General features: G+C 56.6%; 5 protein-coding genes across 5 annotated transcripts; 3 read left to right on the top strand and 2 right to left on the bottom strand.

Annotated features, from left to right (window-relative positions):
• Window positions 1–950: 950 nt before the first annotated feature.
• On the top strand, window positions 951–2,822 carry CkaCkLH20_03865 (uncharacterized protein; the record flags this gene model as incomplete). The annotated part of the gene is made up of 1 exon (XM_038886584.1): window positions 951–2,822. The coding sequence occupies one exon, from the start codon at window positions 951–953 to the stop codon at window positions 2,820–2,822; it is 1,872 nt and encodes a 623-aa protein (XP_038748426.1).
• A 533-nt stretch (window positions 2,823–3,355) lies between these two features.
• CkaCkLH20_03864 (galactose-proton symport) lies at window positions 3,356–4,309 on the bottom strand (the record flags this gene model as incomplete). The annotated part of the gene is made up of 3 exons (XM_038886583.1): window positions 3,356–3,793; window positions 3,852–3,920; window positions 4,049–4,309. The coding sequence occupies 3 exons, from the start codon at window positions 4,307–4,309 to the stop codon at window positions 3,356–3,358; spliced, it is 768 nt and encodes a 255-aa protein (XP_038748425.1).
• A 5,555-nt stretch (window positions 4,310–9,864) lies between these two features.
• On the top strand, window positions 9,865–16,876 carry CkaCkLH20_03863 (uncharacterized protein; the record flags this gene model as incomplete). The annotated part of the gene is made up of 5 exons (XM_038886582.1): window positions 9,865–9,976; window positions 10,031–12,029; window positions 12,179–12,440; window positions 12,974–13,075; window positions 13,133–16,876. The coding sequence occupies 5 exons, from the start codon at window positions 9,865–9,867 to the stop codon at window positions 16,874–16,876; spliced, it is 6,219 nt and encodes a 2,072-aa protein (XP_038748424.1).
• Window positions 16,877–17,388: 512 nt separating this feature from the next.
• On the bottom strand, window positions 17,389–18,208 carry CkaCkLH20_03862 (vesicle transport V-SNARE protein; the record flags this gene model as incomplete). Its single annotated transcript, XM_038886581.1, has 3 exons — window positions 17,389–17,476; window positions 17,549–17,967; window positions 18,029–18,208. 3 exons carry the CDS (start codon window positions 18,206–18,208, stop codon window positions 17,389–17,391), a joined length of 687 nt encoding a protein of 228 aa, XP_038748423.1.
• A 3,340-nt stretch (window positions 18,209–21,548) lies between these two features.
• CkaCkLH20_03861 (amine oxidase) lies at window positions 21,549–23,254 on the top strand (the record flags this gene model as incomplete). The annotated part of the gene is made up of 3 exons (XM_038886580.1): window positions 21,549–21,813; window positions 21,867–22,284; window positions 22,333–23,254. The coding sequence occupies 3 exons, from the start codon at window positions 21,549–21,551 to the stop codon at window positions 23,252–23,254; spliced, it is 1,605 nt and encodes a 534-aa protein (XP_038748422.1).
• Window positions 23,255–23,620: the final 366 nt, after the last annotated feature.

Raw genomic sequence — 23,620 nt, 5'->3', positions numbered from 1 at the left:
AACATGCTCTTTAATATAGGCGCAAAAAGTATGGTGGCATCTAAAGATGCTTCTTTTAGACCAGAGACGACTAGAAGCTCGACACTGTCTGGAAATCAAATGCTGTACCGCTGAACGATAGGACAACGAACTCCAACCAGAGGCACGCTTGAACCGGTCCAATTCGGGACACGAAAATATCTCATTTATTGTCAATTGCCTCGCAGCACGGCATAGTATGAGATATGTCAAATCTCTTGGGCTCTAATGATGATGGCAACTGCAGTGCCTCAAGAAAACACCATAGCTGAGATATTGACTGAAGAAAATATTCAAAATTATCTAGGTACATAGGCGGGGTGCACTACCCTTCTAATGGATATGTACCTACCAGCCACAGCAGCCACTCGTTATCTTACCCTTATCGATTGAAATGGACAGCTGCGCAAGCTCTCAAGCCACTCGAGACTTAAGAACCCTGCAGAGCCTGAGAACGCGCCCAGGCCGCGGGATGACGGATGACACTCTGCCCAGCAGCATCTTTTGGTTGGCTAGATACCGTGCCGTATTCCCCTTGCCGCAAACCGTGTCTTCGTCACCCCCCCTAGCCCGGAAAAAAGGGATGAAGGTTGTGAATTGACGATACGTCGTCAGCTCAATTCTTCTCACGGTCGCGTGCCTTTCCTACGCTCATTGTAGGCCTGCTTTCTTTCGTTTAAGCCTTTTTTGTTTTCTCTTCTTCGAATCTCTTGCCATCTACCAGATCCATTGTCTTCCTTGGAGCTCTCACCCTAGCTCTGCCCATGTCCCACCACCACTAAAGCTCCATCCTCCACCCCCGAGCTCGACCGAATCGAGAGATTGAGAGACCGTCCGACCGACGATAGCCTCAATCCCACCGGGTCCCGAACTCCCCGTCCTCCGCCAAGCTCGTATTCCGCCGCTTCGTCGGCCGTCACGCCTCGCCCAGCATGCCGAAGCAACGCATGATATTCGGCCGTCCCCTCCCCCGCATCGGCACGCGACGCATCTCCTTCCTCCTCGTCTCCATCTCCATCTTTGCAGTCTTCTCCCTCCTCTTCACCCTCCCGAGCTCCATCCCCTCCGGTCCGAGCCTGAGCAAGTACACCGACCACAAGTTCTCCATCCCGAGCATCAAGAACGCCTTCTCGTCCACCAGCCGCCTCAACCCCTTCCGCTCCCCCTCTCACCCGCCCCCGCGCCAGCAGAATGACACCTACGGCGAGTCTTCCTGGTGGGCCGACTGGAAGTGGCTCTCCGTGCCTTTCTCCTCCTCCCTGACCCTCGACGAGGACCGCTCCCTCCTCCCGCCCCTCAAGACGCGCCCGCCCATCTACTGCTACTACGACACCACCATCAAGAAGGACGCCGCTTCCAAGGACGCGGAGAGCGAGCTCCTCCTGACATGGCGCCGCGCCTGGTGGGCCCGCGGCTTCAAGCCCATCATCCTCTCCGCCGCCGAGGCCATGAAGAACCCCCTCTACGACGAGCTCCAGCGCAACAAGGACATCGACCCGGACCTCAAGACCGACCTGATGCGCTGGCTCGCCTGGGACAACATGCGCGGCGGCCTCCTCGCCCACCACACGACCCTCCCCATGGGCTCCCACATCGATCCCCTCATCTCCTACCTCCGCCGCGGCGAGTACCCCCAGCTCACGCGCTGGAACAACCTGGGCAACGGCCTCTTCGCCGGCGCCGAGAAGGACGTCACCGCCGCCATCAAGGCCGCCATGGCCGCCGGCTCCAAGCTTAAGGAGAGCAAGGACTTCGTCGCCGTCGCCTCCGAGGACACCTTCAAGATCGACAACTTCCCCAAGGCAATCGCCTACTACGACGTCGAGATCATCCAGGACAAGTACCCCAAGGTCGCCGAGGCCATCGCCGCCGACCGCGCCGCCGGCCTCAAGGCCCTCAAGGAGCTCATCAACGCCCACCTCCACACCACCTGGCAGAACGTCTTCTCGGACGGCATCGCCGTCCTCAAGCCCCTGCCGCAGCACATGACGCACATGATCGACGGCGCCTGGCACCTCGCCGGCGACCTCTCCATGTGCCCCGACTCCCCGATGCCCTCCTCGTGCCCGCCCAACAACGCAAAGTGCAAGCCCTGCGTCCCGGCCCAGCCCATGCACGTCTCGACCCCGAACCGCTACTACAACACCACGACCCTCTACACCATCGGCACCGTCCCGCACCCGTACACCACCGCCCTCCTCACCAACCTCCAGGACCACATCGAGATCCCCTGGATCCGCCGCAAGTCGGAGCGCGACGCCTGGCTCGCCGCCGTCACCAAGGACCTCGTCGGCACCGGCGTCGGCAGCCAGTACCGCATCATCCGCTTCAAGGAGGCCGTCGCCGGCGAGTACGCCACCTCCCACTCCCTCTGGCTCCAGGCCGAGAAGGACATGCCCAAGGACCTCGACTGGCACCTCGGCTTCGCGATCCCCCACAACGCCACCGACGGCACCTCCGAGACCCCCGTCCCCGGCCCCGAGCGCCGCCCCCAGCCCCAGCACGACCCCAAGGACGGCCCCGTCGCCTCCGACGCGGACCTAGACAAGGAGCCCCCGCTGCTCAAGAGGGCGCGCGAGATGGGCAAGACCAAGGACCCCAAGGACCTCGCCGTCCGCAGCGCCATCGAGGCCTGGAACCTGGCGGACACCGAGGCGTGGAAGTTCGCGAGGGCCTTCCTCGCGCGTCGCATCGTCGAGCGCAAGGAGTGGGAGGACAACGAGAGCCAGTACGCCGGCGGCGTCGGTAGCGAGAAGGGCCGCAGGCAGAGCTGGGGCGATCGATGGAACGATATGAAGGAGTAGAGCCGCAGCTCTTGGGACCAAGGAATACATGAAATGAGGGGGAAAAAAAGTGGCTCATGGATGACGAGACAGCGCAGATGGATATCCGTGCGAGTCTCGTTGTAGTAGTATCAGGCAGGCGTCAGGGACGGGTTTTCGTTTACGTCTTGTCTGTATTTTTACGCTGGTTTGGCGAGGCATGCCATTGGCGTTTTAGAGCATCGGTTCCGTGTACAATTCAAGGAATACAAAAGGTTTGCAACGTCACTCGTTGGAGAGTGATCGAGCAGTGAGTGGTTCGCGATGGTCTTGTCTATTGGTCTATCATCCTCTGAATTATGTTTTTGGCCCCTTTTCTATGATTTCCATCGATTCGGCAACCTCGTCTTCCGTCTTCCGTCTCCTAAATTTCAAGTCGACATTGGTAAGATATGAGAAGCGAGATGTTGAATTCGCATGGGGGATAAAGAAATAGCACGGGGACTTCAGATCAAGAAAGTGCAAGACAAGTTGAATTGCTCGCGGTCATCCCCCCAAGGGCTGGGCGCCCCTGTCTAGACGGCGGCACGCGTATCGCCGCCCAACTCACCGCCCAGCTCCCTAGCGCTGGCGCCGGCCCTGGATCCGTTAGCCTTGGATCCGTTGAGGCCGTTCTTGATGGCGTGCGCCTGTTGCTGGGCAGCATTGCCGTTGCCGCCGCCGGCGGAAGAAGACTCGGTGTAAGTCCTCAACGCGGAGCGGGCGGCCTCGACGACCTGCTCCGCGGCCTTGAGCGCGTCTCTCAGCGCCCGCGCGGTGGGGTCGTCGTTTCCAGAGCGACCCGCGTTGCGCTCTTCGTCGAGGAGCTCGCGGATGTGGCCGTTGAGCCAGAGGCCCTCGAGCTGGCTGCGGGGCATGTCGCGTGCGCCGGCGATGCGGCCGCGGCACGAGGGGGTGCCGCAGAAGCAGTCGAAGGGCTGAGCCATGTGCCACTCCGTCGAGGGGTAAAAGAACTGCGGTGGGTTAGCACGTCGGTTTCGCAATGATATGGGGCAGTAATGTCAGGCTTACCGTCAACTCGTCACCTGGCTGGAGTCCTTTCGGGCCAGCCAGAATGTTAAAGTTGCCCGTGTCAAAAATCTAAAAATAGCACCTGTCAATCTCACATATTGCTGGGATGACCCTGTCTGTCCGTGCTCGCGGGTTCTGGAAGCTGAAGGGGGTTGCTCTCTGGGGCGAGCCCTTGAAGGGGGGCTAATATGACTGACCAGAGATGGTTCGCATGAGTGGTTGATGTACAACAGGTCGCTGTTGAGGTTGAGATGCTTGTCCTTCCCGCACTGAACAGTGGCATACGTGGGCTCGTCGGCCATGTCACACGGCGGGAAGGACATCTTCGCGAAGACGGCGAAGGGCGGCAGAGCGACTTTGGAGAAGCTCTTTGTGAGGAATTCGGTCTCACTGGCCTTGACGACCTCTTGGACGTCCGGGTGGGACGGCTGGGTCCAATGGGGCGTAAGTGGTGCCATAGTTGTGAGAGATTTTGAGCTGAGGGCGAGGTCAAATAGTCTCTTGTCTCGTGTTGATGCTGAGCAGGGTGCGGTCGCTCGGACTTGGTTCCTAAAGGCTGGGTCAGTTGGGTCGCCACATGTTGAGAGCGGATGGGATCACCAACGTGGGGTTGTAATCCGAAGAATGGAAAACACTGGATGGAAATGAGAAGAAGAAAAAAAATAAAAAAGTTCTGTCTCCAGAGTTCGTCGTATATTACAAACAAGAAGGACGGTGTGTCGAGTGGTCAGACCGTTAGTTCACACTAGTTGTTGAGGTGGTTGGTTGTGTTGTGGAAAGAGAACAGAGTCCCGGTTCAAGTGAATTGGCCGGATCAACTCGAGGTTTTCTTGTTCGAAGAGGAGGGGTAAGCCGCCATATCTGACATCAACATATGCCGAGCTTTCCAAGGTCGTCCAAGGTTTCACAGGCCTTGCCCGGAGCGCCGCAGCCAGTCAGGACGCTCAATTGTAGCTGGATCGCTGAGTCTTCGCCCGCCCTCACATGCATTTTGTGCATTGGTTTGCGGGGTGGTCGCTGGTGCTCTGGTGTTGCGGGGCAAAGGAGAAGAGAATCGGGTGCAAGCGACATGGGACATGTGGAATTCGTCAGTCCAGTGTCTCCGGCGTAACACCACAGGCTGCACAATGTTCGCAGAAACGAGACATGAACATGCTGGTCTGCAGACGCCTCCGGCGCGGGTGGTTCTCGCGGGTAAAGAGCGGCTCCGTGGTCTTCACCAATGACGAGAGCCGCGACGACGGATCCGGTCAAAAGCGTCCCCTCTCCAGCCCCTGAAAGTGCAGGTCATGTACGCAGCACACAGCCCAAACTACACCACGATGAGCCTAGCTGCAAGCTGTGATACAGCGTCGGTACGGGAGGGCTGCTTGAGGGATGTTCGTTGTGTCTGCAGCGCCCCGAGCAACCCCTCATTGCTGGTCAAGATATCCCGCCTTGCCCCTCTTTCGACGATCGGATGCCTTCTGAAGCGTCCGAAATCCTGCCAAGGGTTCCTGGAAGTATGTACTTTGGGGTGTGGGGGTCTCGCCCACATGTACCACGACGTGGCCGGTTGGTGGCACAGTACAATTGCCGCCCCTTTCCTCCCGTAGTCTCCTGTCTCCTCGTTGCTTTGGCCCGACGGCCGAGGATGATGGCAATTGATGGCGAAGTGCCTGAGTAGGTACTCATGTCGAACGGCCCTTCATCAAAACCCCATTCCTCCGTCCCATGTGAGCCCATGGCGGCATCCCTTCCCAACGGAGCATCTCCGTGCATAAAAGCTGGGCTGTTTTTGACTTTGCCCGCTGATGGCCTCTGTATTGGCATCGTCGACGTACTACGCAGTATCGCCGGCATTTGATCTCCTGTTCACAAGATGCAACCCGCGTGTTTGAAGGTTGCACTTCTCCTTGGTACCTTGGGATTAGCGTTCGACCCAAATGGAAGGTAAGAGGGTACCATTTCGGTCACACAGACAACTAAGCCTCCCGATGCTAGCGGGAAACGCATCGATATCGTTGTTACCGACACCCGTCCAGCTTGTTCAACCCCGGGACGACGATAACGATATGGAGGCGTTGTTTGATGCCACCGTCTTGACATTCCTGTCGTACAACGCTGAATCCTACCCACTACAAAAGCCCAGACTGATGTGACCGTCACGCGTCCACCGCTCGGGCCGCCCCATCATCCCGTCCGCATGCCCCGAGGTAGAGTTGATTCCGTCGTTGATCGCCAGCAGATAGGACCACCGCGGCTCATCGGTCGATTTGATTCAAGTCATGACAACCGGGTCAATTTCTCCCAAGGACTAGCCTCATCAATGGCGTGCTGTTGCTATTGCCGCAAGCAGCATATCCACGCGGAGATGAGGTCGGAAGGGAATGCCAAACGACCGGGGCCTGCGACCTGCTTGGGCGGGCTTTTCGCCGGGTGTCTCGACCGGAACGGAGCTGTGGAATGTTGCTTTCGGCCCAGGTTACTGCAAGCAAGTCCCGCCGAGTCGGTTCGGTTCTCGCCAGCAGAGACCGCGGTCCATCATATAGCTTCCTGGAAGCGATCGCAAATAAGTCTCGAATGATGGGGATCCCGGTTTCATTCCGTTTCTTCCAGTCAAAGAACGTAAAGCTCAGGGGTCGATGTCGTCTTGTTCGGGCAGCCGTCATCCATTCCACGGTTCGTGCAGTCCTAACTGGGATCCCTGTCGCCGTTTTCATGTCCCTGTTGTTTCAGGATGTAAAGCTTGATGACAGGCTGCGGTTGATGCCCCGGCGAACAGCGGCAGCCAGGCACAGCTCTGCGAAAATAACCTGTCAAACCCGCACAATCCTGTCCAATCTCCGGCACATCTCCCGCTGCTTCGAACCGCCCCGTCGAAGCCCAACGTGCAGTTGCCCCGCTAAGTCGATCTGCCGCTCACCGAACCCTACCTTGACGGCCTGCCCGAGTTACTCGTTCGCACGTCGCCCTAGCGTCAGTTTTGAGCTGACGCCAGCGGGGCCGTCGTGGGTTGTGATACAAGGACCCCGAACGAAGCGCGTGCGCAGCCGCAAAAGCGGCAGAGTCGACATTGACGCGCCATCTGGACTGACTGTCTTGTGTTCCGCCGTCATCGACAATCTGGTCCCGTGTTTGGCCTCCATCAGCTGGACGGGCCAAGCAGGTTTTGTATCCCTGTCCCTACCCATGATCCTCCGTGATATGTCCCTGGTGTATAAAAAGGAAGTGTGACAGGAAGAGCCTGTGCGTTGCCAGTAGACTTTAGGTCGAGCCTGTCATATCGGCGAAATATGAGGGGCTTCTTGGGAAGAGCTTGTTGCCGCTGCCTGCCGATAGTCGTCTGCTATTCGTCTCGAAGCCCAACCTGGTGATCAAACTATCAAGAGGTTTCATTGCTGAGAGCCACGTGCTCCTTCGGCAGGAAATCCCATAGGGGAACCAAGAAAACATCCTTCCCGTCCCTGCCGTCGAATACGTCTGGAGCTTGGGAGCCTGGGAGCTTGGGGTATTCTCTGAAAGGTGTATGCTCCGCATCGAATCCCTCCCGCCGCTCGAGCGTCTTGCACTCGTGAAGGTGGGGTGGGGTGGCATGGCATGGCTAGGTAGGTGAAGCAGGACCCAAGGGAACTTTTTAAGAAGAAGGCCAGCCTTCCAGATAGATTCGGTCTTTGATCGTCTGCTTTCCTATCGTTCTCCAAGTTATCCACCATCACATCCATTTCTGTCCAACGGGGGTCTCACCTCGCTATCGCACGACACTCCAGTAGCCCTGTCCTCTGAGAACCTCAACCAACCTGAACTTTCAACAGGCCGAAAACCTTCACAGGTCATGACTGGCGGCTGCTTCCTGCAACACATTGTCAGCATGTACTCTACTCCAGTCTCTTCTCCTATGCATGAGGACGACAAGCCTCAGCCCAAGCCACGGCCCGATCCTCCTGTACCTATTCCCGACAACCCCGGCGATCGGCAACGGGTCTAAGCCCGTGCTATTGGGCTTCCGATATCCCGTTCCGGAGGATTTGCAGCCGACACCAACCTATGATATCAGCGAGGGTTCCATGTTTTTTCTCGGACATTCGACGGTGGGAAACGAAACGAATTTGGGCGCCAACAACACCCAGAGTGTGTCGAATAGCAGCATCTCTTTTGGGGAACATTGATTCGACTGTTATCGACTTCGAATTCCAAGACCTCTGGCTTATTTCCTTTATCCGGGCGGCCTGGGAAAGCGGTACGGCAAGAGCAAACAACGGAATATTGGTGTCACCTCGGAAGGTCATCTGGTACAAGCGAGCTGGAGCGGTCTCCGCGTCGTCATCGCTGAGGCGCCGGGCCAGGTCATCAGCTGCTCTCGTTCAGCAACACGAACGCAGGAAGATTCTCGATTGCCGGCGATGAGGCCTAGGAACAAGGTCTGGTAGCTCACCAAGCGGTTTCTGAGGTCGAGTCCCGGATTTTCTGTTTGTTTCTTCGGTGGATGAGAAGACACTGGCCAAGAAGGGGCTGAGTAGACTGGTAATGGCATGAGGATCTCAATTTCTTCTGTGTTATCTGGAAAACGATGGATTAATATGGTGAAGGAAGAAATGTTCCTAGCGTTCTTCCTTGCTTGTACCTACCTTAGGTACCTGGATAGGTAAAGCACCTAGCTACCAAGGGAAAGAAGAAACGGCAGAGGCATATGTGGTATAAAACATTTCAGGGCGTGACGGAAATGAATGGAAGGAGCTGGGTGGGACAGTTGTTTCCTTGATTAAGGTACCTCGAGTTATGGCAAGAGCGTGGGAAGTTGCTTGCCTTGGCCCGGTGTCACTACTTTCCTCATCATACGCGTCCAGTCAGAATGACGTTTTTCAGGTTGGAAATAGTCAATGGCACTTTTCTCGACTTCTCCTCACATCTCGCCTTACCTACTTTCTCCATCACTCTCGTCCAAACCCATGCCAAGTCTTGATTATCATTTTGGTTTGGGAAACACCCCACGGTCATCCTTCATCTGTCCTTGGGCACAGCCGGAAATTTACCATAATGATGGAGCTTAAATGTAACTTCTCTTTGACGTAACCACCTGTGCTCTCCTACCTCGCTAAAGAATAGAACACTGGCTACCTATCTCACCAGTTTCTTCTACCTAGGTAAATCATGTGAGCTCCTGTTCATGGCTACCATCTTGCCCCTGGCCTTCCCATAAAACTCTTCCCTTGAGAGGACAAGAAGTAAGAATTGATGCTCTCCAGGAAGTGTATAATGGCTCAGTAAATGCAATTTTGATTACCAGGTTGCCTTATTACTCAACAAAGGACATCAGTCCATCCTCTTAAACTCCAACCTCCCATTGATTGACCCAGATTACAAGGACGTGCTTCATAGCTAGCATGCATATACAACTGTCCTGGTTGCCCTTTGTCTGCTGATCATCTTCATTAGGGCATAAAAAGGCTTTTTTTTCTTTTTCATTAGGTGCTCTAGTAACCGACCAAGTCAATTGTTATTTAGAAGTCGTGCCTTCCTGAACAGCATTTGACGCTCCTTCAACTTCTGGGCAGGCACCTCAGGTAAAATCTCTGCAAGGGCATTAACTTGAGCCACCACCTCACCTTCTGTTTTTCTCGCCCACTTCACAATTTTAGAAGGCGGCCCTCCAAAGTTCACCACCTCCCACCCATCTTCACAGATACCTCTCCCGTCCTCCACCCTCCCCCAACTTCAATCTTCTCACAACATCCACCTCAACCACCTCCCTCACCGTCGGCCTCACTTTGCTTCGCCTAATTTTTGGAACACGGCAGACAGCCGCCAGTACTGTTGCTTTGTCGACCTTGGTGAGTACTTTCATGCTTGGTCGTATCTTCAGCCCTCCCCCTCTTCTGCCACTGTTGCTGTTACTTTCTCTTGGGCCTGTCCTCAATAGCATCGTTGCGTTTGTCCCATACCGGATTGGTGAGGCGATTTGCTGACCGTCCAGATTGACCGATTCCTGACCTCTGTGCCGCCATCCTCCTTGCTGTTTTCTGAGCCACCACCGATGGACTGCTCTCACTACAGCATCGGCCAGCTCAAGGCCCTTCGGGGTTCCAACCTGGAGTCTTGTTTTGGGCAGAAATTGATTGAGGAAGCCAAAAGAAACCAGGTTCTCGGTATGTCTTCTGCCTCCGTTGATAGTTACGCCCATTACTGACGCTTCCATGAAGCCCACATCATGGGACGAAGAGTCCATCACAAGAGCGGAATGCATTCTCTCTCTAGAGCCAACGCCGAGGCCAGAAAGTCCTCCTCCGCTGAGTCTGATAGCACCAGCTTCGCCAAGTCCCGGGCCCCTCAGCCTGTTGCTCCGCCCCAAGAGCACTTCATTCGCCAGACCATGGTCCCGAGCATGGTAGAAGCCACGCAGCTCGATGGACAAGCCGGTCGCCAGCTCGACGGACAGGATGCTGAGCCTGAGGTTCAGGCTCCCGAGGTACACTCTCAGCGAACAGTTCTCCCTGACCAGAAGCGGAAGGGCTTCGAGCAATTCTACGAGGCCGTACGATCTCCTACACACGTCCGCGTCACCGCTGGAGGAAGAATCGTGCCCAACACCCTCGATCCTGCTCACTCGCCTACCGGAAAGGGCAGCAAAGACAGACTCAATGCAGAGAGCCAGCCCCAGTTCGGCCAGCAACCTCCTCTCAACGGCTTGCCGTTCTTGCCTGGCCATCCAATGCTTCCCATGCATCCTGCCTTCCTCATGGCCCAGCCAGGAATGGCTCCAGCAATGCCTGGAGCAGCTTTGCCTCCTTCGTTCGGCGGCCAGTGGTTCTTTCCTCCGCCTCCCATGATGCCAATGCCGTTCCCTGGCAATCCGATGCTTGGTCCTCTCATGTACCAACAAGCCCCTCCGACTCCGATGTCCGCTGGTGTCATTCCAGGCGTCATGCCCGGCGCCCTCCCTGTTTCCGGCGCGTTCGGAGCGCCGCCTCCCCAGTCTGCCACCCCCTCATACCTGTCGTCCATCCGGCCCAGTATCATCACCAAGAACCAGCTTGCAGGCCTGCGTTCTAGCCTCAAGAAAGCAGAGGCCCAGTTGGCTTACAACCGCCACCAAATCGACGAGAGACACATGGAAGAATACGCACGTCAGCTTCGTGCCGATATCCAGCATTTCGAGGTCAAGCTCAAGGGTGAACTCGCTCTGGAAACCCCGAATGAACACTCAACGGAGGGCAAGAGCGACTCTTCCAACAACGGCAAAAGCGGTCCTATCGACGACGTCAAGAGTGAGCCCGTCCTGTTCCAGGGCAAGGCCGAGCTCGCCCAGCCAGCCCAGACGATTGGCAAGGAACACTCCAAGAGCAGCGAGAAGAAGATTCGCAAGAAGGATAGAGTTAGGCTCACCGTGGACACCTCCATGCCTTTCAAGCCATCGATTTTGGCTTCTGCGGCCTTGGCTCCGGTCTTCCAGCCACGGGCCGAAGCAGAGAACCCTGCCCAGGCAAAGACTCAGCGGACAGCTTCAATGCTGGGAGACAACAAGAAGGACACCTTCGGCGGCAGATTCCATGGACCAATCCCGGTAAACTTTGAGGAATCCAGTCGTTACCTGTCCAACGCGCCGCCCACGCCCGCTGATGACATCGAGACGTTTTCCAACTTCGCCCGCGATAATGCTGGGCTCGGCCTGCCCTACCTCATTGGCGAAGTCCCCTTCGGAATGGACCCCGGTCCCGACATCCGTGACTACATCTACCACCGTGCCCTCACCCAGGACGAAGAGATGGCCAAGCATCTTTTCTGGACCTCCGCCCCTGACCACCTGCGTGGAAAGTTTCCCAAGTTCGACGGCAAGGACTTCTACCCAATCTCCCCGGAGAAACAACCTCGCCCCTCCAAGAACAGGGTCAGCAGAGTGCCCACGGGCAGACCCGCAGAGGATTATGGCTTCTCGATGCCCACCGCAGACCTGGACCCTTTCGCCCCTCTGGAGCCCTACCGAGGTGACGTCTTCAGGACCGCATCGGTCGGCCGGGAGCGCGACCTCAAGCGAGCCACCAAGTCCGACAATGTGACTTCGCCCATGAAGCACCGCAGCGGCAGCAAGCTTCGTCCCGTTGCCTACTTCAACAGCCAAGGTCTCGACGAGTCGAAGGATAGCTCGGGCTCGTCCGAGAATGTCGGAGAAACGGACTCGGAGCGAGCGTACTTCAACTCTTGGTAAGTCGTCTTGGTCGCTGGTGTCCCCGCCTCTTCTTCCCCAAGGTATGACTTGGCCGTCCGCTACTGTCTCCTATTTCAGTCTGCAGTCGTTTCCCTATTCCTCGCCGTCTCCTTGTCATGTGATCACGTTGCTAACATCTTGACAGCGTTCGTGCCTGGTCAGAGAGAGTTACGGCGACCGCAACCGCTCTTCCGGGGGCTGTCCACACGGAACACATTGCCGGCTTCCTTCCTCGCATCAGCAATGGTGGTGCTACACTGTCCCCCGCCATCGTCAAGGCCGCAGCACAAGCTTCCCGTCCCTCCCCCGCTAAGGCGACCGACGGCAGTAGCATCAACTCGGCGTTCGAGCGGCTGGCCATCTCAGCTGATGGCCGAGCCGAAAACCAACCTCCCAACAGATCCATTGTGAGTCATGTCTCTTGGAGCGTTGGAAGAAGAATACTGACAGGTTCACAGCAAATCAAGTAAATAAATCTCAGTCAGAACGCCACCAGAAGTTACTACTCATGTATGGCTATGAAGCGTTCAGAAACCGGAGGTGGATTTCGAGTATTCAGGGGTTTAATGATGAATAAGAGTATGACTAAGATCAGGACGAACTGGCACGATGACAATTGCAGCAATAGAGAATTAATAATTTGACCGTCAAACCTATTTGCAACATGTGTGATGGACGACGGAGGCTGCTGGAAACATCGTTGTCGCTATTCAGAGTTGGAAGTGTGATGAAGTCAGTGTTGCCAAGTCCGTGTTGCCAAGTCCGTGCGAGACACTTACCAAAGTGGAGTTTACTCGTGGAACGCACAGTGCACATCCCTGCTAAGCGACGTTATCGAAGGCGGGGTGGTGCGATAAGGATTTTTCGCAGTGCATGGGGAAAAAAAAATTTGGACCTGCAGCGCTTGTCGACCGCATCGGCTTTCCATCGTCTCCCACAGTTGACCCCGACAGATTGGAACACGACAAGCACCATGTCGACTCCAACTCTTGCCGAGAAGCTGGACAAGATCCGGTCACCCGGTCTTCAAAGCCAGAAGAGGGTACAGTGCCTGTGAATGGTCTCAATCATGAGCCTACCTCGCTAACATCATTTCAAGACAGCGGTAGTCCTCGAGGCGGTCGACACGACGTTGAAGGAGCAGAACACCGAACCTACACCTACCGGTTACTTTGCCGCCCTTCTGGCACTCCTCACACAAGCAGTCGAGAGCGGTAACATCTCATCCGAAACGACCACCTCCGTTGTCTACCTTCTCGATACCATCACACCGTTTGCGCCTCAACCGCTTCTCCGCGCCAAGTTCACTCAGATCCTCACCTCTCTCGCCCCCGTCCTCCTCCAACAAGATGCCGAAGCCCTTCTTCTCAGATCCTCCATCGGCTGTCTGGAGTCGCTGCTTCTCGCGCAGGACTCCCACGCCTGGGAGCTCGGCGTGACCCAGATCGGCCCCCGAAGAGCCGTCGCTGGCCTGCTCAACATTTCCCTCGACCACCGTCCGAAGATCCGCAAGAGGGCGCAAGAAGCCCTGCGCAAGGTTCTCACCAACCCGCCCCCGAGTCCTTCGCTCGACCACCCGGCCGCCGACATGTGCGCGCACACCGCCCTGGCGAATCTCGAGGACCTGGCCACCAAGGCCGCGCAGGCAAGGAAGCAGAAGAGCGGAGCCGAGTCGGCGCACGATCCTGCCCTGATCCACGCCCTTCAGCTCATCAAGACCGTTGCGTCTTCCAGCGGAGGCTGGCCCAGCAAGAAGATCGAGTCTCTGTGCGAGCTGCTCCTCGGAATCTCCAGGTCAGGCAACGAGTACATGACCATGGCTTCTTTTGAAATCTTTGAGATGATCTTCGAGGGCATGGCTGGCGAGGTTGCCTCCGCCAAACTTCCGCGACTCATGGAGATTATCTCGGAGCTGCGACCCGCCGCGAACGACACACAGCTTATTCCGCCATGGCTGGCCATTCTCTCCAGAGGATACGACGTTTCCGCCCAGCTCGAGCCCGAAGACGTCTTCCAAAACTTGCCCGAAATCTTCTCAATGGTCGCGCAATTCCTGGAGTCTCCCGCCCACAACATCCGCGTTTCCGCTTCCGAATGCTTGGTTTCGTTCCTTGCGAACTGCATCCCCAAGCAGGTTATCCTCGAGCCGTCCATCTACGACGAGAAGACATTGGACAAGATCGCCAAGATTGCCGAGTCTCTCCTGAGCGTCAAGTACCAGCAAGCCTGGATGGAGAGCTTCAACGTTTTTGGAGCCATGTTCGACTCCCTTAGATGGCGCGCCCACCCTATGATGCTTAACATCACCAAGGCCGTCGGAGACCTTCGCGGCAGCGACTCTTTCCAGGGCAAGAAGGAAGCCGACGAGGTTATTGGCAAGGCCGTTCGCGCCATGGGCCCTGAGGCGGTCCTGTCGATTCTTCCCCTGAACCTGGCCAAGCCCGTCAAGGGCCAGCAGGGCCGCGCGTGGATGTTCCCTATCCTTCGTGACTACGTTAGCAACACCGAACTCGCCCACTTCCGTCGTGAAATGGTTCCTCTCAGTGAGCTCATGTTCCAACGGGTCCTGGACCACGGCAAGGCAGAGAAGACCATGGAGGTCAAGATTTTCGAGACCCTCGTGCAGCAGATCTGGGCCACCCTGCCCGGCTACTGCGACCTGCCTCTCGATCTGACAGAGTCTTTCGACCAGGGCTTTGCTGAGCTCCTGGCCAACATTCTGTACAAGCAGGTTGAGCTGCGACTGGAGGTCTGCCGCGCGCTCAAGATTCTCGTCGAGTCCAACCAGGCGATCGCTGCCATCGAGGACGCGGAAGAGGACCTTGTCCTCCAGAGCCGTGTGTCGAAGGCGACGGCGAAGAAGAACCTCGAGCATTTGGGCAGCTTCGCTGGCAACATGCTGGCTGTTCTCTTCAACGTCTACACCCAGACCCTGCCCCAATCAAGAGGCCCCATTCTACTCACAATCAACGCCTTCCTTAGCGTCACCCCCGAAAAGGAGCTCATCGAGACCTTCGATCGTGTCAGCAAGATGCTCGCAGCGGAACTGCAGCAGACTGCGGAACAGGAGAAGCCCAAGCAGCAGCAAAAGTCCCAGGACCAAATGCCTTCGACGAGCAACACGCTGATGGACCTGATCATCACCATTTCTGTTTACCTGCCTCGCGAGAGCTTCTCGGCACTGTTCGAGATCGCTTCCGTCATCATCTTCAAGGAGAACGAGCCGCAGCTGCAAAAGAAGGCCTACAAGCTCGTGCCCCGTCTGGCCGAGTCAGAACGCGGCAGATTGGCACTGCAGGAGCGTAGCGAAGAGTTGCAGCAGATGTTCCTCAACAGCGCGGAGAAGGTCTCCGCCCCTGCCCGCAGAGAACGTCTGGGCGCCCTTTCATCTCTCCTTTCCTTCATCCCCGACACCTCCCTCCATTTCATTCCCTCCGTCCTCAGCGAGGTCGTCATCTGCTGCAAGGAGAACAACGAGCGCGCCAGAGAAGCCGCCTACGATCTCCTCGTCCTGATGGGTCAGCGCATGGAGGCGGCGAACAACGCACCCATTGACAACAGCAAGGTTCCCCATATGCCCGACGACGCACCTGCAGGCAAGGCCAACATCGAGGAGTTCCTCACCATGGTCATCGCCGGTCTCGCCGGCAGCACCGCTCACATGATCTCTGCATCCATCACCGCCGTCAGCCGTGTACTATACGAGTTCAGACGCTCCTTCACCAACGCGACTCTCATCGAACTCGTCGGAACCATGGACCTCTTCCTGACCTCCAACAACCGCGAGATCGTCAAGAGCGTCCTGGGCTTCGTCAAGATCTGCGTCGTCAGCCTCCCCTCCGAGCTCCTCATCCCTCGCCTTTCGACCCTCGTTCCCAACCTCATCAAGTGGGGCCACGAGCACAAGGGCCACTTCAAGAGCAAAGTAAGGCACATCCTCGAGAGGATGGTCCGCAAGTTCGGCTACGAGCTCGTCAACCAGAACTGCCCCGAGGACGACCGCAAGCTCATCAACAACATCCGCAAGACCAAGGAGCGCAGCAAGAGGAAGAAGGACGCCGCCAGGCAGGCCGGCGAGGAGAGCGAGGACGAGGACGGCCACCAGGGCCGCAAGTTCGACAACGAGCTCGACCAGGCCCTCTACAGCAGCGACTCGGACGGCTCCGACGACGACGACGAGGACGACGAGGAGGCCGGCGCCGGCGCCAGGGGAGGCAAGCGCGGCAACCGCAAGGGCGGCAACGCCTACATCGTCGAGGACGAGGACGAGCCGCTCGACCTCCTCGACCGCAACGCCCTCGCCAACATCTCCTCCACCAAGCCCGTCAAGATGCGCAAGCCCACAAAGTCCAGGGCCAAGACGGACCTCGACGGCAAGCTCATCCTCGGCAAGGACAGCGACGACGAGATGGAGATCGACGGCGCGGCCGAGGGCTCCGGCGTCAACGCCTACGTCGCCGCCCTCAAGGGCAAGGACGTCGCCCGCAAGGGCCGCGGCGGCAAGCTCAAGTTCAGCAACAAGCGCGGCCAGGACGACGAGGACATGGAGGACATGGACGAGGCCGACGCCCACGCCGTTAAGGCGCAGGTCGACAGGAGCAGGGGCAACGGCGACCGCGGCAGGGGACCCTTCCGCGGCGGTCGCGGCGGTCCCCCGCGCGGCGGAGGACGTGGCGGAAGGGGCGGCATCGCCGCCGGGCGCAAGGGCCTCGGCGAGGAGAGGAGACGTAGCGGTCCCATGTCCGGCGGAGGCGTGGGCAAGGGCCGTGGAGGCGGCGGTGGTGGTTTCGGAGGTCGCAGGGGCGGTGGTGGCGGCGGCGGCGGTCGTGGAGGACGCAGGTAGATACGGTATGATGTCGGTTTTGTGTGTGTTTTTTTTTCATGGAATGTATAGTCTGATTATACCCGTCTAAATGAGGTAAAAAAGCGGCTCCTTGAGAACGGGGAGCCTTTTGTCACGTGGCGTCCCAACGGCAGATATAGAGAAGACAAAAAAGAAATTGGTATTTACAAACGAACGACTCGTGATGACTACATATATGCATGACTTTGTTTTCCCGGATTCGGAAGTAAAACGTCTCTGTTTCGACTTAAGCGGTCTGTTTAGGAATAGACCCAGACCAGGGGCTTCTTCTCCTTCTTCTTTTCCCTTCGTTATATAACATGCGTGCACCGAAGCCCATTCTCTTTGCGCAAAAACACAAGGGGGGGGTGGGAAAAGACTCAATACAAGGTCCCCCCCTCTGAAGCTCCTTCGGGAACGAAAGACCAAACAACAACAAAAAAAAGAGTACACATCGTTAAACCTACAACCCAAAACTCCGGACCGATGGGCAGCTTATGACTGCTACTGGTTCACCTGAACTTGCTGAAAATGACGGCGACAATGAGGAGGACGAGGATGGTGATGATGGAGACTGTGATCACCCGATTGGTAGCCATCCTATAACACACAGAACAGTCAGCGATCAATCCTATTGGCATCATAAAACGGGATTCAAGGAAGAGTAATTACCTACGTGCCATCCCCCGCAGCGTCTTGACGCTGCGGTCCACGTATCCCTCGCTCTCGAGGAGAGTCTCATGGGTGTGCTGGATGGTCTGGCGCTGGGTGTAGAGGTCGGCGAGGGTGCTGGCGCCGATGGCCTCGGTCTCGTTGGCGAGGGCCTGGGAGGCCTTGAGGCGCTGGGTGGAGCGGTCGAGGCGGTCGGTGCCGGCGAGGAGCTGCTGGCGCTGCTCGAGCTGGACGTCCTGGCCGGAGCCGGAGGGGTTGTCGGTGTAGCGGGCGCCGAAGAGGGCGGCGCGGTCGTCGGCGAGGGTGCGGAGCTTGCGCTTCTGGGCGTCGATGTCGGACTCGTGGTTGCGGAAGCGGGCGTTGATCTTGGAGCGGAGGGTGGTTGGGATGTTTGCCTTTTCGAGGCGCATTTGGGCGAGCTGTTTCGGGGGTGTTAGTCGACTGCCGTGTTCAGGGGAGAGACGGGAGGTTGCCGATTACCAGTTCGTCGGCCTCTTCGAGGGCGCGCTCTGCGGAGCTCAGGGCTGCTTTGCGCGGCTCGCCTGAGAGTTCGGGGATCTGGTCGAGCTTCTGGACCAGGTCGGCCTGGACGAGTTTCAGTTCGGCTTCATAGTCGCTGAAGCGCTCGGAGCCGGGCTCGGTCTCGAGAGGGTTCGACATGATGTGCGGATGCGACGGTGATGCCGGAGGGGGTGGATTAATCGGTAGAGAGCCTAAGCCGGGAAAGCCGTAGACGGTGGTTCTCGTCTTCGGGATCGAGGGGGGAAAGCGGGACGCCTCCTTATACGGTTCCCCTATCGTAATCGCGCAGCGAATGCAGTGATCGTATCGTCGTGGATCAGATTGATGGAATCGATGAGTTCGTCGGGCGCGTCGAGGGTTGTGAGGGCGGACTGGAAAAGCCGGAAACAGGTCAAAAAGGATTGGGGGCGGGAGGCGATTGCGTTGTTGGAAGGTCGCCGGTACGCATGTCGTCTGCGTAAGTCTGGACCGGGCTTGGCGATGTCATGTCCCCGAGTGGCTGGTGCACCAATCGGGTCCATCGATGACGAGGCGCCGCAGGTTCCCCGTGGCTGGAGCCTAGAGCAGTAGAATCTGGAACAGCACGTGATTGGATGTCTTGTTACCTGGCCCGTGCGTGACCTCCGAGCCCCGTTTTGCTGCAGGCCCTTTTAATCGAAATTTGCAGGCGCAGAACGAAGTTCGCTCTCTTTCTCTTCTTTTTTTCTTCAAGTTGATTATCCCCCGGTTCGAGGAAATACGGCTCGGCGTCGACTGGCATTTCGGTGCCTGATGGACGTCGAGTTGAACTTAAGCCGGGCAGAGTGATGGTTGGGTGTCTATCCTTCGGGGAGACGCTCCGTCACGGCGCTTTTAAGAATTGGGAACTCGATCTCACGTTTTCCGGTCCCGTTGAGTGCTCGACATTCTATCGTCGTAAGCTATCGTTTGATGATGTGAAACTGTAGCCGTGAACTGCTCTGTTGTTAAGGCGGCATTAATGCCAACTCTTGCTATGGATATCTGCTTGAGGTATCCGACATGCCGTGTTTGATGTCCTTGCTGGAACAACGAGTAAGCCCTTGCTCGTTGCCATCAAATTTGACTTATTTGGGACGTTTGAGGCAGAGGTTGGGCTGGCAGCTTGACGAAAATAACGACGGGCCATCTTACGAACGACCAAGCCAGGCAACTGAGTCGCGTGTCATTTTTCATGTCTGCCTATCTGCAGTGTAAAATTTAAATCACGTCGCGAGACAGGCGGTCACCCAACCTGCGCGTCCTTTCCAGGGTCTGCGTAGCCCAGGCCAACGACAACGAGATGCAGGATTTTCATGTGAAAGTGAAAGTTTTTCTAAGATAGACCGTATTTGTGGGTCTAGACGGACGTGAAATCTTTGATCTTGATCTCGAGAAGACCTGAGGTTTCCTTGGGGAGGAAGGGAAAATATTCATCAATCACGAAGAGTGCCCAAGTTGAAGCTTCACAACCTTCACGCGCTTGTATCCTACCCTCAGTCCCATATACCCAATATCCGCAACGAAATCAACACTTTCCGCGACAGTTTCAAATCAAGCAAAAGACGGTCATCTCACACATAAACAAGCCCGTCCTCACTTTTCGTGAGATGCAAAGAGAAGTTCTTCCTCGAAATTGCCGTCCAGCACGAAAAGCGGCAATATCAGGGCGGTCACCAGCCTCGCCCCAAAATTTTCACCAGTCGTGGCCCACCGCAGGCAGCAGAACCCACAGAAAACCGTGCCTGGCCCGAGCGCCCAGGCCTGGCAGCCAGACATCTATATAAGGGCGCCCTCCCGCCGCGAATCTTAGACTTTTCTTCTTCTTTTTTCTCCATGTCGACAATACTTCAGAGAATCATTTCTATAGTATTCGACCTACTCTAGGTTCCCTAAAGGAGCCACAGATTCCACCCTGGTTGATGAGTGATATCCTCGACACCCTAGAGTGAAGAACTCTGGTTGCTTTCGTACCCTCCGCGAGGAGGGCGGCTTCTGGCCCTTTGGGCTGTTGCTGTATAGAAGGCGGTGATGATCTCGTCCCCGGTTGTGGTCTTGCCCTTGGGCGCACGATCGGGGTGGGTGTCGATGGACGTCTGACAGGCGTGCTTTTTTCTCTTTTTCATTGCTTTCTGGAGCTCTGCCTCTGGTTGCGAAGAAGAAGGTCTTCGTGGTGATAATGTGCTTGATATCAATTGTTCCACAGTTCGAATTCTTCTGTCGCCGCCTGTTGCGTGTCAGCGAGAGCTTCACCTGGAGCCTCGATGCGAAGTCCCATTCGTGATACCGTGTGAGGATTGCAGTCTTGTCTTCAAATAGTAAAATTTCCGTAGTGAAGCCACACCTGTCGTCGCCAGCTTCACCGACCATTCGACAGATGAAAATTTGTCCAGCCACCTGTGGCGCCATCATCGTGAACCATCGAGCAGAGTCCACCGCGACAAGGAGGGGCTGGGAAACGCTGAGGCTGCAGAGATCGGGGCGCGTAGGTCAGGCCTGCAGGGGTCGTCAATGCAAATGCAAGCGTCATTGCGCCTGGGAGCTCCGGCCGCTGAGTTTCGTTTCATTCCATCGCATCGTGATCCGTGGCCGAACGTTTCCCTTTCCCGACCACCCTTTCCCATACAATCCTTTCTCATCCTCGTCCTTGGCTGTCAAAAATTTATCTTAAAAAAACATCGGAGGACGCTCCCGTATTCGCTGCCTACCCGTACCCGGCGGCCACGTGTCGAACGCTCTACCAGTCCAAGTCCTTTGAGGGATCCATAGATACCTGACCCGAAAACCTGCAAGAAATGGCGCCAGGTCAGCCGCTGTACGTTGCTCTCTTTTTTCTTTTTACCGCCTGTTCTTTCGTCCACTCGATGTCATTATCTGCGTTCTGCAGAGACTCGGCCGCTGTCCAACCATCGGTCCGACAATATGTACACTCGATTCCACGGGTTCCCATCCACCCCATTGCCCACCACCCTCCTCCACTTGCTACACTCCTCTCAGAGATCCATCCCGTCCGTCACCTGCGCAAGTTGCAGCACTAGGTGCATTGGTCTCGAGCATACCCAGGTAGTGTGTGCTACAGTTGCCTCCCATGTCGCCTCTGAGACTCCCGAGACTTTCGTCCTACCCATCCGTGGGCTTGCGGTGAGAAGCGGCGCGGGGTTTGGCATGTGCGAACGGCCGTCCGTCCCATTGTTCGTCTTCCCCCAAATCCTCGCCCGTGGCCGTCCGTGGCTTGCGCCTTGTTGGACCCCGCCATTCCAAGACACTCGAGCTGAGCTACCTTGCCTTACGCAAGCTTACCGACCTCCCTGATTCTCTTCTTTGTCTCTGATCCTGCTTTTTTATAATACCTTATGCAACTGTAACACTGCAAACTCTCCTCCCGTCTGCATCTGCGAGACGTGGCTTGTTCAAACTTCAAGCTTTGCATCCTTCCGTGCCGTTCCTCTCCCGGGTCTTCGTACAGTTTGCAGCTTCAATAATGGCCCGTCGACCTCCGTCGTTGGAGTCCGTGAAGTCTTTAGGCTCCCCCATTGACCCGAATCTTAGGAAAAAGGTTGCCGTCGTCGGCAGTGGATGCGCCGGCATCGCCGCCCTCTGGGCCTTGAACCGGAGTTATCACGATGTCTACATGTATGAGGCCTCGTCGAGGCTTGGCGGACACACCAATACGGTGACATGGAAAAGTGGAAAGTTCGAGACGAGCGTCGACACGGGCTTCATCGTCCTCAACGCCGCGACGTATCGTAGGTTGCACTCTTCGACTTGCATGAGCTCCTCTCACTCACACGACATCCAGCAAATTTCATCAACTTCCTCAAGAAGGTCAAGGTGGAAACGGTGCCGACAGAGATGACGTTCGGTGTTACTCGCGACCACGGATTATTTGAGTGGGCCGGTACGAGTCTGGATGCCGTCTTTTGCCAACGAAAGAACATCTTTTCGCTGCGCATGTGGAGGATGATCTTCGATATCGTTCGATTTAACCAGTTTGCCATGGACCTGCTGATGTCCGATGACGAGAACGACGCCGCTGCGATGAACGGTGACAGCAAGGGGGCTAAGAGGGAAGAGACCATCGGCGAGTACCTCGAGAGGGAAGGCTACTCAGATGCCTTCAGAGACGACTACCTTATTCCCATGACGGCTGCCGTATGGAGTACGAGCCCCGATAAGTGCACGCTGGACTTTCCGGCAGTCACTCTCGTCCGCTTCATGTAAGTGCTTTGGTACATACATCCTGGCCGATACTGACTCCGTACCAGGTGGAACCACCATCTCCTTTCAACGGTCTCTGCGAGACCGCAGTGGCTCACTCTCAAGAAGTGCGGAAAGTCCTACATCGACGCCGTCATGAACGGCTTTCCCTCCAACCACCTTTTCCTCAACACACAAGTAACTCAGGTCACGAGCGAGGAGGACGGCAGGGTGCGAGTGCATGCTCACAACGGCAAATCCGACGTTTACGACCACGTCATCCTGGCGACACACGGAGATCAGGCGCTCAGGATCATCGGGTCATCAGCGACGCCGGAAGAGAAGGAGATCCTGTCCGCGTTCCAGACATCCGAGAACTCGGTCGTCCTCCACTCCGACCTATCTCACATGCCGGCCTCCGAGAAGGCCTGGACCAGCTGGAACTACCTCACCCTCTCCTCGCCCTCTACTGGCAAGCAGAACATCGACCAAGTGTCCCTGACGTACAACATGAACATCCTGCAACACATCCCCCGCGAGACCTTCGGCGACGTCCTGGTTACTATGAACCCACTGCAACCACCGAGCCCGGATACGGTCCAGGGAAGCTTCACCTACCGACACCCTCTGTACACGCCCGCGGCAGTGCGCGCGCAGAAGCTCCTCCCGCGCATCCAGAACAAGCGCGGCATCAGTTACGCCGGAGCGTGGACGAAATACGGCTTTCACGAGGACGGCTTCAGCAGCGGTTTGCACATCGCGCAGGACCACCTGTACGCGAAGCTGCCGTTCCAGTTCGTGGACTCGACGTACAGCCGCGGTAGGAAACCGTCGCTTGGACTGGCGGATTTGCTGGTGAGGCTCATCATTCTGCTTATTCAAGTTTTCGTTGTAAGAGTGCTGGAGAGAGCTTTCGGCGTGGCGAAGAGGGTTGTGAGTCCTCGTGCGGAGCGCCTGAAAAGGACATTGAAGAACGGGAAAGCTGCGTAATGTTGGGATACCTTACGAGACGAATATAGCCCCGCCAGCATTTATAAACAGTACTTGGGAACTGGAAATATGTCACCAATAGATACCTACTAATCCGATCACTCAAATACCTCACTTCGTGATCAACAAATAAATCCCCGTTGTTCTCTGTGGACGAGACCATGAAGCTCTGACCCAAATCTTCAGCGCGTTCCCCCACCAGAAGCCAACGCCAGGACCCCTAAAACACCGCTGAAGTCAAACCCCGGGCGGAAGAAACCCCACCCGTCCCGGCATCCTCGGCGTCTGCCGGGGGAGCCTAGGTAGGTGGGCGCAACAGCCCAGAAGCTCAACCCACCTCGAATTCCCGACGCCATGCGAAATGGC

This window comes from Colletotrichum karsti, assembly GCF_011947395.1.
Source record: "Colletotrichum karsti strain CkLH20 chromosome Unknown Scaffold9, whole genome shotgun sequence".
In the NCBI taxonomy this organism is placed as follows: domain Eukaryota; kingdom Fungi; phylum Ascomycota; class Sordariomycetes; order Glomerellales; family Glomerellaceae; genus Colletotrichum; species Colletotrichum karsti.
This window is presented reverse-complemented; position numbering and strand designations above follow the sequence as displayed.